This window comes from Tribolium madens, unplaced genomic scaffold (genome assembly GCF_015345945.1).
Source record: "Tribolium madens isolate multiple individuals breed KSU strain unplaced genomic scaffold, Tmad_KSU_1.1 Scaffold_1;HRSCAF=32;Tcas5.2_LG8, whole genome shotgun sequence".
In the NCBI taxonomy this organism is placed as follows: domain Eukaryota; kingdom Metazoa; phylum Arthropoda; class Insecta; order Coleoptera; family Tenebrionidae; genus Tribolium; species Tribolium madens.
The window spans coordinates 2,357,956-2,376,726 of NW_025400984.1; the positions used below are offsets into that span (position 1 = coordinate 2,357,956).

Below are 18,771 nucleotides of genomic sequence, written 5' to 3' on the forward strand. Positions count from 1 at the left end.
TAAATTAATTAATTAAGCTTGTTTTTTACTTTTTAATCGTTGAGTTTAAATGCTATCATAAATTTTGTAATTTACAAATCTGTATTTTACTCCTATACACTTCAGTAATAGCAGTTGTATAGTTGGTTGCCTATAATTTATGTAGTTTTTTTTTTCTATTCGACATAAAAGAACAAAATTATTACTAAAAATCTAAATCCTACTGTTTTAACAAACATTAAAAAATACGTTTTATAATTATTTTAAATAAACTTTTGTCAAAGCAAAAAGCGCGTAATTTCGAAATTTATTGGTGCTTTTGTCACACTTTGTTGGCCACAATGCTCCTCACACCAAAAACAAAACCAAGATGTCGTCCGTCAGCTGTCCGCGAACCTTCAATCGAAATAAATAAAAGTGCATCCGTCGAAAACCGTAATTGTTAACAGAAATAAATTTGATGAAACGTTCGGACGCGTTCAGCATGTAACAAGCATGGGCTTTGGCGAAAATGTCAACGGGCACAGCGACATTTCTAGGCACTGTGAGAATAAAATGCAGCTGTACGCCCCTTCTCTTGGAGAATTTGGACCGAATTTCGGTGTTGTTCGCGGCGCGACTTGAGGAGGCCCACAGCAAAGACGAGTTTGTCGATTTCGAAGTGCATTCGTTGGCCCCCAGCGGGTGCGAACGCGCCCCCAGCGCTGACTTCATAACCAGGTTGCAGGTATGTGGGGCAGGGGGAAACACGGATCTGACCCGCCGAACGGGGACACTTTTACTTTTTACATCAGGTTTGCCGGAATAATGGCCGTTTTTGAAAGATAAGGCTGGCGGTGAAAGGTGAGCTTTTCGAAGGTTGAAATTCATCCTGGACCACTTCCGGATGAGTTACGTCACCGAGTGGCCCCTTTTCGCAGGTCAGAAGGCCATGGGGCTACTGGAGACGTCGCCCCTTCATTCGTTTAACAGTTATAGTGTTTTCATGTTTAACTATGATTTTATACATTTTTCACGAAACATTGCATTAGAAGGAAAATCTATTTAATTTGTTTCAGCTTAGTTGATACTTCATCTGAAATTTTTTATTTTTCATGGTCAACCAAATTTTCCTGACAAGATAATTATATCATAAATAAATACACATTTCGAGAATTCTACCTCGCCTAGGTAGAAAAGTTACGTTTTAGAATTCAAAGAAGAACCACGGGGAAAGTACGTCTAGAAGTCTTGATGAATTTCTAATGAAACTTTGAACCGGAATCGGAAATTCTACAGAAGTCGAATTTTTTTAATTGCACTTCTGTTCAATGTTAACATTGTCATAATCTAGACACGAAGAAACCTTGATCTATGCGAAATACAATAGATATCGCGGACATCCTTAATGAGGCAAAAAGATATTTTTTTAGATTGTGTTTCACGGTTATCGTTAGTGATTTTTCCAACCTTAACAATTTTTATCGTTATTGACGATTCCTTAATGTTGCTTCCGTTTGAAGAGGAACGACGTGAAAGTTCCCAATAAATCAAATCAACACAAACTGTATTTCCCCTAAATCGAGGACAAGAAATTGCTTTGTTAAGATTGTCACGAGTTATCGATTATTATGTATACAAAACTAGTAGTGCGATGATTTCCAATCGTTCTTGATAGATAAATTACCAAACGCGATGGTTTTTTATCGTATTATCGAATACAAATCATTGTTGATTGATTTTATTGTATTGTAAAGTTAATTTGTCTTGAACAACCGCAATTACCACATCGGTAGTTTCAGTAAGATACAAGTTATGAGCTGCTTTGAAATGCCGATGTGATATCATTTATCTTAATCATGTCGGAGGTTAATTCAATGTTCTTCGGTTATAAATTTGTATGTCAAATGTTTGAATTAATGGTATCGAAGATGTATTCATTTTCTTTTTCGCACCCTGTATGTGCTTTTCTTTTCAACTACTGGGGGAGAACTAAAAAACGATTTGCTAATTAAAGTCAAAAACTTAAATTTTGGGATTAATAAAAAAAAATATTTTTTTTTAATTAAGATAACAGCCACAGAGCTGATAAAAGTCTAGGGTTGCAACAAAAATAAATAAGAATAAAAATGAGAGTGGTAAAGTTTCAATTGAAATTTGACAGGTGTGAGAGTCATTAACATGAATCAACTACGACTCGCCTTTTGTTGTTGTAATAGTTGCGTCATTAGAAAACAACAAGATAAAAATTTTCAAACAGTTGAAAGTTGAAGTCATATTTAAAAAAGAAATAAGTAAAAAAGAATTGTTAAAAGTAACTTTACCTTAGAGATTGAGATGTCATATTGAATTTATTGTTCCAGTTTTCGACATTAGAATGTCGACAATAATAAATAACTTAATTATTTATATGTATAATTTATACAAACGTTTATCTAGACGATTTCCATAACAAGATAACGAACCATTTTTCGGTAGTTTTACTTTCCACTGACGTCACAATGGGATTTTATATTACCAATTAAAATTAATTATCCGTTATTCGCAATACTAGCATTTAAAATTGGAAATGTTATCAACGAATCACCATACGTAAAGATAAATTTAATTGAGTGTTATTTTTGATTTGTTTTCATCGTAATGGGTGTGATTTTTTCATTTTTTGCAAACAAAGTTTATCACATCTGTTACATACTACATAGATAAAAATAGACTAGATGTTTGTTACCGAGTGTGTCGAATTTTTGCTTAAGACTTTTGGTGTGGGAAGAAATTATTGTGTGGAAAAGCATTTATTTCAAAATTGTAAAGTCCGGTTCATTAGTTCACTTTAGAAATAAGAAGCAAGAAATATGATTTTGGTTACCTCAAAATTCTCGAAATTTTTCTGCGCGTGCAGGTCGTGAAACCTTGAAGTATTGAATTAAATCAAAAGTAATTATTATTCTTTTGGATTCTTCGTAAACCTTCATCGGTAGATCGGATTACGAGGATTTATGTATAGTATATAATTTTCGATAATAATTTTTACCATACGCCGGAAATTTTTGTCATTTGAGTGAAAGACATGTTTGGAAATTTTCTTGTGTGTTGTGACGTCGAAAGATTTTTCTCCGTTTTAACACTCCATTATATTCATTAATTACGGAATTTCTTGCCCACATTGAAAATAATTAAATAATTATTGCATTCGCTTAGATTAAGCGTAATAAACATTAACATTAGGATAATCGCAAATAGACAAAAACATGTTAGCTTAATAGCATATAATTTAAGTGTTAAACTTAGATCAACACCGAAGGTACTTAGAAAATTGTATTTACAGTGGGGATTGTTATCTTTTAAAATATTAATGAAGTAAATTCAAAAACATTTAGAATCTTTAATCTAGTATTTTTATTGTCTATTGTGAATGCTGACATTGGAGAACAGTAATTTCATGCATATTGCACGATTTGTTGAAGTTAGAAAGTGTACAAATTATGCACTGTCGCATTTGACAGTTATTTTTAAACTTTGAAATATTCTGAATTTTGTTGTTTCTGTGGAAGTTATTACTGTGTGTGTAATTGGCTTCATGTAACCTAAAACCACAAAATTAAAAACAAAAACTGAAACTGAAAAAAAATTATCATTATCAGTATCATTAAATTGACATAAAAAATGGCAAATGGCAAAAAATAAATGTCAAAATTTTTGACATAATTTTTTAAACATTTTTTTCTATGTTTTTGGTATCTTATCTTACTTAAAATTTTTCTCTGGGGCACGAGTTCTGACACACCTTGTATATGTACTATAGGATGATTCAAAAGTGTCGGACCATCTCTTGAGTGGTGATAAAGGACATTCAACTAAGTTAAAAGTTCCCATGAGAAAAAAAATTGCTTGAGCTTTTTTTCACGAGATATAGCTTTTCAAAGATTAGATATTGGTTTAAGTTTTTGGCCGTTCTTATTATGTAATCTTAAATTTAGTCAGCGGCAACGGCAGATCTTGTAAGACTGATACCTGTTGAAAAAAATCACCAATTTGTGCCTTATATGGTGTAAAAAACATTTAATAAACTAGAAAATTTAACAGTAAATTAAAACTAACAACATCGGAAAAAAAAAACTAAAAAGCCTACATGATAATATAAAAATTGACAATTTTATTTATTTTTTTTTTTTTAGAAAAAAGCTTGAAACAAAAATCTGAATTCATTTTTATGCTTAGCTGAAAGTCTTCTATCACTATTCGAGAGTTGGTCCGACATTTTTATAAATATAAAATTTCGCTAAAATATAATCTTATTTTGGCAAACGTTAACATTTTCATGAGATTTAAGGAACCCGATCTATCGYTGGACAAACTATAAAAAAGAGTACTCAATAATAATTATTTGTGTATCAAGGCCGTAAAAGTGATGTCTTTTAGACAAATCTGTCGTTTCCAACCTAGGCGTCAGCTGAGGCTACAATTTAGATCAATTCCAAAAAAAGAGAGTTTGACAGATGTGTTTAAGAACAATTTTTTTGAGTTGAGTTGGAGTTCTCAATGAAAGTTTATTCTACTCATCGTTTTTTAACCTTCTAAACGTTTAAATATTTGTAAAGTAAGAGAAACATAAATATTTTGCATCCTAGATTCCTACAGATTTCCAAGGCAAATTCGAAAATTCTGCACTTAAGAGTGTTAAGTACACTAGCTGAGATTCAAATGATGAAAAATTCATTCGAATGACTCAATCTTTGTTTATGTAATAAATAAAGTACGGTAATTTCGTCCTGCATTATTGCACTCTTGTTTTTTCTCTCATAAATTAGCTTCTAGCACCTTCCGAGAGAATAGTAGAGGTAGAGAAGCTATGGCTTTGGCGAGGTGGACGGGAGTAGAACGAGCGAGCGGTGTCCTCGTGACGTCAAGCGGAGATCCGGGTCGTGTGGGGTATGCCACGGCACGGCATAGCCACGGCAACGTTTGGGTCGGTGAACCATGCCGAGAGAGTTGCCTGCCGCGCCGGACCTCCATGGACGGACGATGCTTGTGACCTACTCGTGACGATGCTCCAAGACGGATGGAAACGACCGCCTTTTTGTTTTTTTTTTCTCCTAACTTTTTATGTCTTTCATACAAGGATGCGTAAACCAGACCATGACACGGAGACGTAATCACCGAAACTTACCGTCGAAAGTAGAACGGTTAAGTTAGTTTCTTGATTAAGTAGTTGCAGCGAAGATGTTTTAATTTTAGTTATATCTAACTAAACTTTTATTGTTCACATTATAGAGATATATTTTTGAATATTTCATAACAATTTTGGTATATCTAAAGTCTGTTTTTTTTTTAATGGAAATGCCAAACAGTCTTAACGTTGGCATCATTAGTAAATTCATTCATGGTAATTTTAATAAAGGAAGTTGGCAGTTCCGGTTTTTTGAATTAATTTAAAAACTGTCATTAAACGTCAACACAAAAAATCGTTAAAGAAAATTTAGAGACGAAACACCAAAAAAGAAACAAATTCGGTACACTAACAGTTTTTCGAAATTTGTAAACAAATGGTTCCCAAGCAGGAAGTTAGAAAAAGTGCCCGTTAAAATATAGACGCAATTTGTAATGTAGGTTTGCTAAACATTCTCAATTTTTAGCAAGGAATTGACAAGAATACAAAATAAACATGAATGAGAAAGAACCTCGGAAAGAACGCAATTAAATTAGTGTCTTGTGCATCGTTTTTGAGGAACGAGTTGAAAAAGTAACAATTTTGAAACTAAAGCTGAAGAAGAATTTATAAAATGCATCATCTTTGAGCTCATTTCAATAAATTACACAAACTTTATTGCCGARCATCATATTACCTACTTGTTTCTTTTGCTAAATAACAATTTTCTGTYTATARATCCTTTTTCTTCAAAGTTTTTYTAGCAAGAACCTCATTTTTGCCCACTTACTTGCGGTGTGCTTCTATCAAAATTATAAGCACTGTATTCTGTCTTTAGACCATAAGTAATGATGTCTGTCCTCAGGTATTCAATTATAGCGCTTTCAAAGAGCAAACAGGCACACAAGATTCATAAAAGTCAAAATTTTGACAACATTTCAATTTGAACACATAACCATAATTTTTGAACAAAATTTCTAGGGACAAAAACAAAGAGCAAACAAAATTAGTGGCAAGCTGCTACCAATTTTTTCACCAAAATTTTGACTTGGTAATTTCCATTAAAAAAAAAAACAGACTTTAGTTGCTGTGCAAACAAATTGAGTTTTTGACATTTGATGATCTCGTAACCTTGATAGTCATAAATACTTATAATTCATTTATTACTTACCGACCGTGGGATATAATAACAAATTTCCCGACCTCCAAAAGTCGGAAAACGGCATATTATTATTGTGAGTGTGAAAACGATATTGACATAAAGTAATTTTTAGTAGTAATTTTACAATATGTAAATGTGGTCAAAATTAATCACAATATAAAATCAAAATCAAGAAAAAAATCAATGGTTGATGAATTGCGGTTAGAAAACCACAAGTGGTTTATTCCAGACTTACAATTTTTGCGGTTACAAAACGAACAGCATTCAAAGTATTTAAATACAATGACAATTCGTTTTGCCAAGACGGACAAATTTGGACGCTTGTTGTCACAATTTGCTTTTCTTTTGTTCTTTTTTTGGGACATAAATAAAAATAATTTATGCAATTATTACAAATCCTGCTGAAGAAGATTGTGTTGCGGATTTTTTGCCAATGATGTCACGAAAATTCTTCAGTGCCTACATCCACACAATGATAATTATTATAGATTTGTTCGCAATCACTGTCAACACAATCAAAGGTAATTCGCTGGAAATAGCATCGAGTGGGCGAAGAAAAACACCGAAGAGCAAAATTAGAACAAAGGTTTTATCAGGATAACGTAGGAAATAAATATTTTTATTAAATAAAAACGTTTTTTCGTATAGTTTTGTAACGACATCCGTGAGTTTAGTGGAGCATTCAATTTAAATAATATTCGAAATTTGACCTACATCTTGGCGATTATTCGCGGCACTGACCCATCTTCATTCAAAACAAATTCGGAATCGGTTTTTCTATTCAACAAGGAAAAAATAAGGTCGATGACGTCAATCGAGGCGGGATTATGTAAATATTTACTGTTGCTTATTCAAATAATGCATCGGGTTTATGTACAAAATGGGATTTGTGACAAGGATATGGAGACGGGAGAAAGCGCTAAACAATTCATGTGAACCTTGAAATGATCAAACAATTCGAATTTGACAATTGAATTACAAGAAAATTCGAATTTTTTTAATTAATTAATTATTAGCTGAATCTACTTAAAACTAACGAATCCAATTTGCCCATTGTGTACCGATAAGTAGACCAGTTAAAAATAAATTTTAAAATATACAAATTTAAAATGTAGCACAATGTTTTATTTATAAGTACTACAACAGTTTTTTAGCGAAATAATAAATCAAACAATGAGGAAAAACTAAATATTACCCACGCAATATGCAATTTGATCAATTTTTAGTTTTCTAAATATTATTTTTGGACGCGAAACGTAACTAATGGTAAAAATAAAAGGCCGATTTCTGATAAGCGATAACATTTAGGGTAAACAAGTATGGAACCAAGCGTTTTTCTTTTTACATCATTTGCCTTCAGAATATAATAATAAAAATCAAACGGCTATAAAACATGTCATCGTGTTTTGAGAATGAAATTTTGTTTGTTTTTGAGTCTTGCGATTTGTTTTTTTTTTTTTCAAAACTTGAAAATTTTATTCGTTAAAAATTAAATAAATTGTACATATTCTGGAGCCGCGATTACTTTTTATTTGCCCCACCCATTCGGTTTTCTTAGTAACCAATGAAATATGTCTCCAAAACATATTAAACTGAAAAATCTTATAAATTTCTGATTTTTCTATTTTGAGAATTGTGCAGACAGTAAAATATTCAATAAAGACATAATAAAGACATAATTTTTTCACATTAAATCAGACTTTAACTGTGATTGGTTATTTTATGTTGGTGAGGCAGATCAAATGTTACAAACGGTGCTACTATAGTTGTAAACCTTACATCCATACCCTTTGTAAAAAAAGGTTTTATCTTGGGTTGCTATTTGAAAACAAAAAAACTTTGCAGAACAAACAAACAACATTCTGAGAAACGTCACATTTTTATTGTACTTTATCATTCATCAATTAGTTTTTTCAAAAAATAAATATGTAGTTAAAAAAAAGGTTTGCTTCCAAACCGGACATAAACCTCAATTTTAGCCTTTTAAAGGTTGGGAAACACATCTCATGAGGAGTAATAATATTACTTCTCTTGGGCGGTAATATGCAGGATATCCAACCTTAAAATTACACAAATACGGGGATTTTTTTCTTTCAAATTGTCAAGTTAGGCATAATATTTTGCTAAATTAGTTAGTATTCAATTGCTTTTGTAGCAAAATTTGTGTGTTAAATCACACATTATTCAATATTTTCTTTGACATTTCTGAAACGTCAAAAATCAAACGCCATTTGAATGGCCTACCACGTTTGGCCCTTAACTTTGTTAGAATTTTATTTTACTCAAATTTTGAAAATAATGTGATTGTGAATAAAATAGCATACAAACCTCGGTGCTTTACCCGATCTTGAGGCTGGCGCCTATACATAAGCACTTGAGGTAATGCCATATTTACCACCTCGCTTGTAATGTACTTAATTTAGAACGACGAAAAACGTTGTACACAATAAATAAAATTATAAAAAGTGTCCAGCCAGAACAATTAATATCCAAAAAAATTCAACATCACAGTTTAATCCTTTTAGTGGTTCCACTTTTTTGCTTGAGTGACTGCTAGATTTATCCCAACTTTGTTATTTCAGAATTCAGAACGTAATCGGGAAACACGCAGTTAATAGCATCTGGTTTTGTTCCAACAATCAGAAGCCAGTCCGGGAAAAATCGAAAGAAAGTCGATCGTTTCAAGTTCTTTCCCATCATTCAAAATAGAAACCACACCAAGAAATGGTCAACCGTCGATCCAGTCTAAAAATCCTCATCGCGTTATTATCGCATCGTCCACCTCTCTCGTACTTTCTTCACGTCTCCCTCTCCCTTTCACCTTGTCTTTTCCGTCTGTTCCGAATGTAAATCCGGTTCGACGCTTCATTCATTTCGTTTCACTATATCTGTATAAATCCAAGTTCAGTTAGTTTTCGTACGGCGACGTAACAAGATCCTGTTCGAAAAGTGTGTGCTTCTTCTTCGATCCTCTCTCTTGTTGTTGTTGTTATTTGTGTGTTGTTGCGATGAACCAGGATGCGGTGATAAGTGCAGTGACGTCAACGTGAACGGAATGGATTCGGTGTCAGTTCCGATTATCTTGAAGATATGACAGTCGTCGACGAGGTAAAAAGTAATTTCGTGCTTATTTGGGCACTCACAAAGGCAATTTCTTGCGGTTTGGGGATGGCCCGGATTTTAAACAATTTTAAGCTTGTTGATTGCGATTTTCAATAGACAGAGTGAGGAATTTAGAGGAACATTTCAATTATTTGGTGACCTATTTCAGAACATTGATAAGTTCGTAGCCGGATCTTAGAGTAATGATACAATTTATGTTTTTATGTTGACTCATTAATTTTTTTTTAATTATTCATTTTATTACAATTGGTAGCAGATAATGTTTTGTGAACACGCGAATTTGCGTCATTAATAATTGTTATATAAAAAAATGTAGCTATTTTTAGACAGATAATTTAAATTCTAAATTGGATTTTATAGAAAAATGTTGTAATTGGCCTAATTTGTTTCATCGAATAATTTTTCAAAAATTGGCATTTTTATTAATAGTCATTTTGTCTGTAATGACATTTAATTTTTATACAGGTGTATCAGAACTCGCGCCCCAGAGAAAAATTTCAAGTAAGATAAGATACCAGGAACATCAAAAAAAATCCATCTGTCAAAAAATTTTGGCATTTGTTTTTTACATTTGACATTTTTATAAAGTCTGTTTAATTATACTGATGATCTTGTATCTGTTTTTTTTTTTTTATAAATATTTAGTATTTTTAGTATTTTGCCAATAAAAATCACAAATAACATTAAACAGAGTTACAATTTAGAATACAGCTTCCTTATTTGCTGTTCTAATAGCCTGTGGCAAAAAAACTTGGAAAATTATTTTTCCAACAGAAATAAATAGTGTCAAAGTGTAAAATTTAAACTCTCAAATTTTTATAGACAGAATTTTTTAAAGTTCTTTTCCATGTTCCGGCACTGCGCACCTTTATACGAGTAACTAAAATTATTCTTTGTAACAAAATAGTTATTTTAGAATAGAAATCAACTTTTCTTATGTTATAACTGTGACAGAAGTCAAAATTCTTTTCCGAGGGAGAGAAATAAGTAGCAAATATTTGCTCCCGTCACTAAATCATTCCTATTCTTTGATTGGCTATCGTTAATAAATATTTTTTATGTTGCCATGGTGTAATTTTAAAGATTGCTAGCTAATTTTTGAATTTTGTTAAAGAAGTACAGCCAATTTCTTGAGTTTAAAAACGCATGTTTTGCAAAAAAATAGTATACTATACACTACTGAAGAGAATTGCTATTATATTCCTTTGGTGCTTTATAAACGGCATCTTAGGAATAATCGGGCATTTCTCTTTATGTATAATATACTAATACAGGGTGTTTCACGTAATTTTACGAGACCTGCGCCTTTAAGATGCAATCAATAATACATATTCCGATACGAACTCGATTACAAATTTTGAGAAATTGAATAATCTTCTCTAGTTTGTTCACCCTTTAAAAAATTACAATGTTTTTAGTTAGTTAGTGATTAAGATAGATAAACTAGAATCATATTCATGCCGTCTCTTGAAAGAACAAATGATAATTGTTTCTGAAAACTGCAGTTTATGACTATTAATGAAACAGTGATTAGTTTGACAACTACTGTCATGGGTTTCCAAAAATTAAATAGTTAGAATTGTATTTTTTGTATCCAGTGTTTTGTGACTTTTGTATATTTGGGTGCGTACATTAGGCGCAGGCCTCGTAAAGTTGTGTGAAACACCCTGTATGTATCAAGGGAACAAACAACCATTTTAAAAAAGAAAATAAACAATAAAATTTTTGCTCGCAATTTAACTGAACTGTCAAAATTTAGTTCGTTAAACAAAATTGTTGGTGTTCTTTCCACAGCAGTCTTCACAAGAACGTTTTTTTCAGTTTTGATCAGCATTTAAGATTCGATCATATCCTGTGATACATCGTTATAATCAGGAATAAAAAGACTTTTAAAAAATGGAAAAATCCAATATGGATCCTATAAGAAAAACCAAAGTTCCAAAGTTGAGTGTTGTAACTCTGGCATCAAGGACGCCTTGAAAAATACGATGGCAGATTTAGATTTCTTGTAAAGAACGTCTAGGTCTTTTGGTTTTCGCTTGAAAAAATAAAAACGAAAATTATAAATTACCCTTTTTATTCAAAAACTGAAAATGACATCAAATTTTCTTTCAGATAATTGTTTAGCATGAAAACTTTGCTCTAATTTAACTGCGTATTTTTTATAATAACTGAGTTTCCCATGGTGGAACTCAAAAACGGACACCTGTAAAGTTTTGAAAAAAAAAAGTTTGTTTCTACTATTTCTAACAAAAATAGGTTGCTTACGATGAAGATTCGTTAGAATAAAGTACCGCTATTTGTGCAGTTACTACTGAAAACAGCTGATGCATTTAAATTGAGAAATTTTCATATTGAATTGTTAAAACAGTTTAATAATATTACATAAGGATGTTTCAGAACTATCGCCCCAGAGAAAAATGTCGAGTGACAGCGACAGTAAGTCACCAAAAAGTGTAGTTGAAGAAGTAACTTTTGCTTACATAAGAGAGTTGCCAGACTCTTAAATCCGCCAATTTCAATCACCAATCTGAATAAAAAATAATAGTTTTATAATTATATAATTTATAATTATAAAAATTACATTATATCGGGTGTCCGGTTTCAAACTCGAACATAGGGAAATAATGTTGAAAACGATTTTTAAGTATTTTGCCAATTTCTTTAATAATATAATAAACAGGTATCTAAGTAATTAAGAATTTAATTGGTTTTTAAGCAAGAAAAGTTTACTTAACAAGAAAAAGTCTTAAGCAATAAAGAAGATCAAATACCTTTTGACCATAGAAGCCCTTTTTGCATTGGAGTAATTATTCATTTTAAATTAACTCCAAATAAATTGTGAAAATATTTGACGTTTTTGACAACACCTACCACATACTTAAATTCATAAAAGTTGTCGTCAATGTCATTTCAAAAATTAATAAATAAATTAACAATTCCACAACAATATTGATTTGATGATAAATTACCAAACTTCATTTGCCAAATATTTTTTTATTACAAGTTTAATGAATTTTTAGCATTTACTAAGCAATATGACCATTGCTGAAAAATTTTATTTAACAATTTAGAGAATTTATTCAACCTTCGACTTTGCAACCTTCTAATTTAGCATTGATTGGAGTTGAGGTTGTGTAGTGCAAAATTAAGGAGATATTTAATTATTTTGTAGAAAATTATTTACCACTTGCTGTTTCTCTATCTAGGCCAATTTCGTAGTTTTTTTAAACATGATTATTTTTATATCGTCTAAAAGTTTAACAAATTAGTTTAATTTTAAATTATTTCTAAATTATCAACAAATGAATAAACTAAATCTTTACAACAATTATTAATTTAGTTTAAAGATTTTTTGACAAATGTAGATCTTTTAATGATACCTAATTTATTTGGTATACGTTTCCCAAATATACAGGTTGTATTGAAGTAGGTATCAAATTTTAATCAGAATTATTTTTTTCTCTAGCATTAAAAAAAAAATATTTGATAATGCCTTCAACTTCTGATTAATGTTGGCTCTGACTTTTCAGTTTTATCTGTCTGTATATTATTTAATGATGGCAACTTAATATCAAAGCCTCAGGAGAGGACATTTTAATCAGAAACTAAATAATTTATGGTATTTTGACAATTTTTCTTCTTTAATTTTGACCAATCGGTACCAGTGATAACTCTATGGTTATAGTCATAACCATACCAATGTTGTGATGAAAATAATAATATGTAGAATCAATTAAATAATATAAAAGATGTCAAATGTTTTTCCTGTTGCTTTTTGATCTACTATACCAGATAATCACAAATTTTTCTCGCAATTTTGATAACCGTTTGATTAATGCTTTGGACCTCGTTTCGAATTCCTGTTTACCAACAAACCACCTCTTGATCCAATTACACTCATTATCAATCGCAGAACATTGAATTCGTACCGATAAGACGTCGTGCGTCAAAAACACGTGCCGCYCTGACGTCTTTARTCAAAGTTCACCTTTTCCCTTTGTTTCAGAAATATGTAGACGACATTTGCGGCGAAGGATGTCAGCGTTCCGTTGCTGGCGAAGATTCCAGCTACGATTCGGACTACGATGCTGATCCGACGCCTAGCCGCCACCAAGATGTCTCGAGAACGGCCAGCGACACGCTCGCCGCTGAATACGCCGAGTACGTCGAGACGACTCCATCGGATGCCTCACCTGGTTACACGGCCCGCGTGGAGTTCGCCCTGAAGCTCGGCTACACCGAAAAGCTGGTGCAGGCGGCGTTACAGAAGTTGGGGCCCTCGCCGGCGCAAAACGAGTTGCTAGCAGAGTTGATCAAGTTGGGGGCACAGAAGGGGGGCTCATGCGATAGCAGTCCGTCGGAGAGCACGCTGGACGTGACCGATGTCCAAGGGGAACAGGCCGGAGGGCACACACTGAGGCCGATCGTTATCGATGGCAGCAATGTGGCGATGAGGTGAGAAGGTTAACAATATTACATGACTTTATAAAACACGTCTTCTTTTATTCTTTCTTATTGTCGTATCAACAAGAAATTACTCCCTAGGATTTAGGGATATTCGTGAATAGGTTGCCATAAATTTGATTAGGTTGGTMTTTGGTGACAAACAAAAGAGATCGTAACTAGTGTCAAAATTTAGGTTAAGTTACCTGTCAGCTTGTAAGCAGATTTCAGTTGATGGCTGACAGCAGGTTGACAGAAAACGTCGACCGTCAACAACAAGAGGTAACCAACCCTAGGCATTCAAAATTACTTCTGAAAATTCTAGTTACAAACAACATGATAAACGTAATTTTCCTAAAAGTTCAAATCCTAGGTGGTAATTTATTATTGACAAATCTGTACATTTACTTTTTTTTCGATTTTCTTGAAACATTCGAATTTTGTTTCATATCAGAACCGAGAGATGTCACTGGCATTGTCAATGTCAATGAAATAGATGGGAGGTAAATTGCTGACACTGAATTTTGGACGATTTGTCATTCGACTGAGATAAAAATGTAAAACGGGCTTTATGCAAGTAACCTCACTTTCGGTTTTTGTAATTTTTATCCTGACAGCTAGAGAAAAAAATTACAACAAATCAAAATAATTTATTCAACTTATACAGTGAGATCAAAAAGTCTGTCTATCAAGCAAGCGTAGAAATTTAAAACGTATGTCTGTGGAAAGATAAAATGTCACAATAGCAAATGAGAAATGTCAAAATAATTTTTATGTAAATTATAACAACAAATCGTAGTGAACGATTTTTATGAATAAACACCAACAAAATCTCATTTTAGGATATTTTGAGACGCTTCATAGAATAATTTAATTTAATTAGCTTAGTGTCTTAATTTTTCTAAAATAATTTTTTGACATCTAGATAACATACGAACTGCCATGCAATATACGTCCTCAACTAGGACGCCTACTTGATAGAAAGACTTTTTGATCGCACTGTATAAAAACACGTACCTATTGCTGGCAATCAACGCCAAAAATATATTTCAACTAAAACTTTTAAAAGCAACTTTCAAACGTCAATCATAATGACCATAAAGTGTGGCTTTCATTGAAATTTTTTGAAGTGACATAAATTTAATGTCCAAAATTTCGTGTCCGCAAAAATTAAAATTCGACCGTCAGAAACGTTAAATTTTGAAACAATATGCTCATTTTAAACTTAATTTTTTCGACTTTGTGATTGCAATACGGTAAAAAATATGATAGTCTTAAACTTTGTACAGTGATGGACAGTGAATTTCGTCCACCCAATTTCCGCGAATTCACAAAAATTCATTATAGTCTGTGCTTTATTGCCATGATGACTGACATTCAAATACGTATTGCCAAATTTAATCAAATTCGAACATGCCAGCACTAAGTGCGTTTAACAATGTCCTAAAGACGTGTCTCTATACCTTTTGGGCATACTAAGGACTACCATTTCAACGGACAAAGGTAAAAAATAGAAAGGAGTATCGAGCATTCTGTCAATGTGACAAACGTTAATCAAAATTCTGAAACAAGCTTAAAAAAACTTAAAAATAATTTACACTTTTAATCTGTCAGGGAAATTGGGTGGACGAAATTCACTGTCCATCACTGTACCTACAAATTTTTTTAAAATTGAGCAAAACCGGACAATAAAAGTTTGATTTAAAAACATCAGCATTGAAGATGCGAAAACAAAAAAACATAAAACATACTGGCTGCCCCAGCGAGTTGAAAAAGTCCATTAGTGGCCTTTAAATGGTAAAATTAAAAAAATATATATATAGGACATTGTAGATACTAATCTAGTCCAATTAAAATTATTTTCAACTATGTCTCAAAAATAAGTTACAATACAAAGTTGTATTTTTTTTTAGATGAAACACTATATGTTTTTTAGCGTTTTTGGATGTAGATTTTTATGATTATGTTTTTAAGCTAAACTTTTATTGGTCGATTTTGCTTAGTTTTAAAAATAAGWCGAAAACATGCACTTTTAAAAAATTTAATACACAAAAACTAAGACATCTAGAAATATTTTTTTACTACCAACAAGAAATTTTTTAAGTTATTTGACCTTTAACAAACTTTTTTCTTAGTTTCTTAATCTTTACAAATGCAAAACACTAAAAAATTACTACAGCTTTAAATTCTGTACTTTCTTCTATGCAAAAGTAAGAAAAAATTTGTTCTAGTGTCTAGTTTTTGTGTAATAATTTTTTTAAAAGTGCATGATTTTGTCAAAAAAATGTTCTCTTTCTAATTAAACTAAGCGAAATCGACTAATAAAAGTTTAGCGTAAAAACATACGGTGTTTCATTAAAAAAAAACACAAGTTTGTATCGTAACTTTTTTTTGGGACATACTGTATAAAGGTCAATAATAGACTTGGTGGGACACCTGTATATGATTAAAGGTTATAAAAAATAGTCAAATTTCTCATTTAAATATGTTTCAAATTTACACAAATCAAAGATTTTAATGAGGTTTAAAAGTGATTAATCTAAGTTTATTTTTTTAATATAAGCCTTTTTCGTTTTAGTCACGGCAACAAGGAGATATTCTCATGTCGCGGCATAAAGATCTGCGTTGACTGGTTTAAGGCCCGCGGCCACAAAGACATCACCGTCTTCGTGCCGAAATGGCGGAAGGAAGCCCCCCGTCCCGACAACCCCGTCCGTGACCAAGACATTTTGGCAGAACTGGAAAAAGAAAGACTGCTCGTATTTACTCCCTCMCGTCTCGTCGGCGGCAAACGAATGGTCTGTTACGACGATCGCTACATCCTCCGTTTGGCGGCCGAAGAGGACGGCATCGTCGTCAGCAATGACAACTATCGAGACCTCTGTCAAGAAAGCGCCGAATTTCGCAAAGTTGTTGAAGAACGAATCCTTATGTACAGTTTTGTCAATGACCGTTTCATGCCTCCGGATGACCCCCTCGGCCGCTCCGGTCCCACCCTCGAAAATTTTCTACGGACTCAACCCAAAAAGGGTGACCCRCCGCCCCCTTGTCCTTACGCGAAAAAATGCACCTACGGCAACAAATGCAAGTACCACCACCCCGAACGTGGACCATTTCCTCACAAGAGTGTCACCGAACGATTATCAGAACACGCACAGAGACACCTCCAAGCCAGAGAAGGGGATGTGAGGAAAACCCCTTTGGGGCGCACCAGATCGAACATCCCCCCGCCCAAAGAAGTACAACACGCGATTGTCTCGAAAAGCCGTAGTGTGGACAATGTGGGGTCTGCGCCCCCTCAGCCGGAGAATCTCCACCGGAAGCTCCAAAGACAACTAACCCTGAATCCCGCCTCTGATCCACGACTGGTACGACGATATGTGGCACCACAGCCCCCATACATGYCGACGCCTAATTGGGACATGCATCAGCATGTGACGAGGATCGCTTCGGCGCCGGATTCGTACCGACCGTGGCCTCCGACAGCCCCCACTCATAGACATATGCAGAGGATGTCGAGTTGCTCTGATCCGCAATTAAACGTTTGGCCTCCGTTGTGGTCTCAAGGGGGACCACCGCCGCCGCCAACGCTTCAAGAAGATGCCAGAAGGAAATTACATTATCATTTGGCGGCGATTTTCCCTGAAGAACAAGTCACGCAAGCAATGAGAATGTATCCGGACGAGACCAATCCCCAGAAGATATGTGCAGCGATTTTGTCCATGTTTCCCAAGACTTAATCGAGAGGAATTTAAGGCCTTTTCTACGCACGTTTTGGATCCACTTTTGACGATTTGAGAACATATTTTCTGTGCGCGATCTAGGGTTTTATACTTCTATGGGCTTAGGTGAAACTAAGTGTATACGAGGTTAGGTCAGTTATTATCTAAACGTAATGGATTTACGACGAGGTGTAGTTTAGATTGTCCAAAATAACTTCATATTGAAGAATTCAGAGTAATGATAGAGAAACTAAGTAGGTTATTACTAAGTAGGAATAACGCTTGCAAAGGATTGTGGTGTCAACCCCTCTGTTTTTATCATGTCAATATAATTATTAATCAATAAGTTGATACTATGTATCTCTAGTAAAATTGTTGCAATTTTGTATTATAGTATAGTATATTGGAAATTTGATTCGTATAGTCGACGATTGTACAAGTCAAATTTGATACTAACCCAGTATCAATTCAAGTATTGATATCGTAACTTGACGAATACTCAATAGAGAACTTTCTTGTATCATTGAAAATGAATCTGAATTCGTTGTAAATTGTGATGCTTAAAAATAGGTTTGTTTTTTGTAGAGGCAATTTGTTAAATTAACCCGTACTATAGACTGTTCCGTCGATGTTAATGTGTTATGTATGCACGTTAAGTGTCTTTTTTTTTAGTAAAGTTGCATATTGCATAGCATTTTCTAAATACTAATATTGTAAAGGAAAAATACTCATCAATGTTTGTTACTGTGTGTTACAGTTCAAAAGAAAATGCAAGTTTTGTTTTATTTGGAAACATGTTATTTACAAAACGCAGAATTAATGTTTTATAGTTTTATATTTTACTCAATGTTATTAACCTTGCAATATCTATTTATTTTTTATTTTATAAATATAATTTAAGAAAAAGAGCATTTTTATTACACCAAAAATTGGTTAACATAGCCATTTTAAACAAAAATCTCTTAAAATCGGGTTTACCAACTTGGCATTTCTTAAGAATTTATTGAAAAGCTTAAAGGACGCCACTGAAATTTGCGTAAAATTTTACTCAAGTTTAATAAGCAAATTTGAACAAATTGTTGAAATAATGATAATTTGCCAAATAAACATTTATTTCGAAGCAATTAAATCCGGAACTTTCAATCGGATAAGAGCATGTAAAAATAACGGTGTTCCACTTGAAATGTGTCCCATTTGTGTTATTTATTTTGTCA

General features: G+C 33.0%; 1 protein-coding gene across 2 annotated transcripts; it reads left to right on the plus strand.

Annotated features, from left to right (window-relative positions):
* The first annotated feature begins 343 nt into the window (after positions 1–343).
* LOC123004028 (probable ribonuclease ZC3H12B) lies at positions 344–18,455 on the plus strand. Of its 2 annotated transcripts, none has more exons than XM_044397131.1 (3): positions 344–706; positions 13,399–13,847; positions 16,414–18,455. In XM_044397131.1, exons 1-3 carry the CDS (start codon positions 491–493, stop codon positions 17,573–17,575), a joined length of 1,827 nt encoding a protein of 608 aa, XP_044253066.1. In that variant the 5' UTR covers positions 344–490; the 3' UTR covers positions 17,576–18,455. The 2 variants fall into 2 exon arrangements, with proteins under 2 accessions (XP_044253066.1, XP_044253067.1); XM_044397132.1 differs by lacking the exon at positions 344–706 and adding an exon at positions 9,115–9,374.
* The last annotated feature ends 316 nt before the right edge of the window (positions 18,456–18,771 follow it).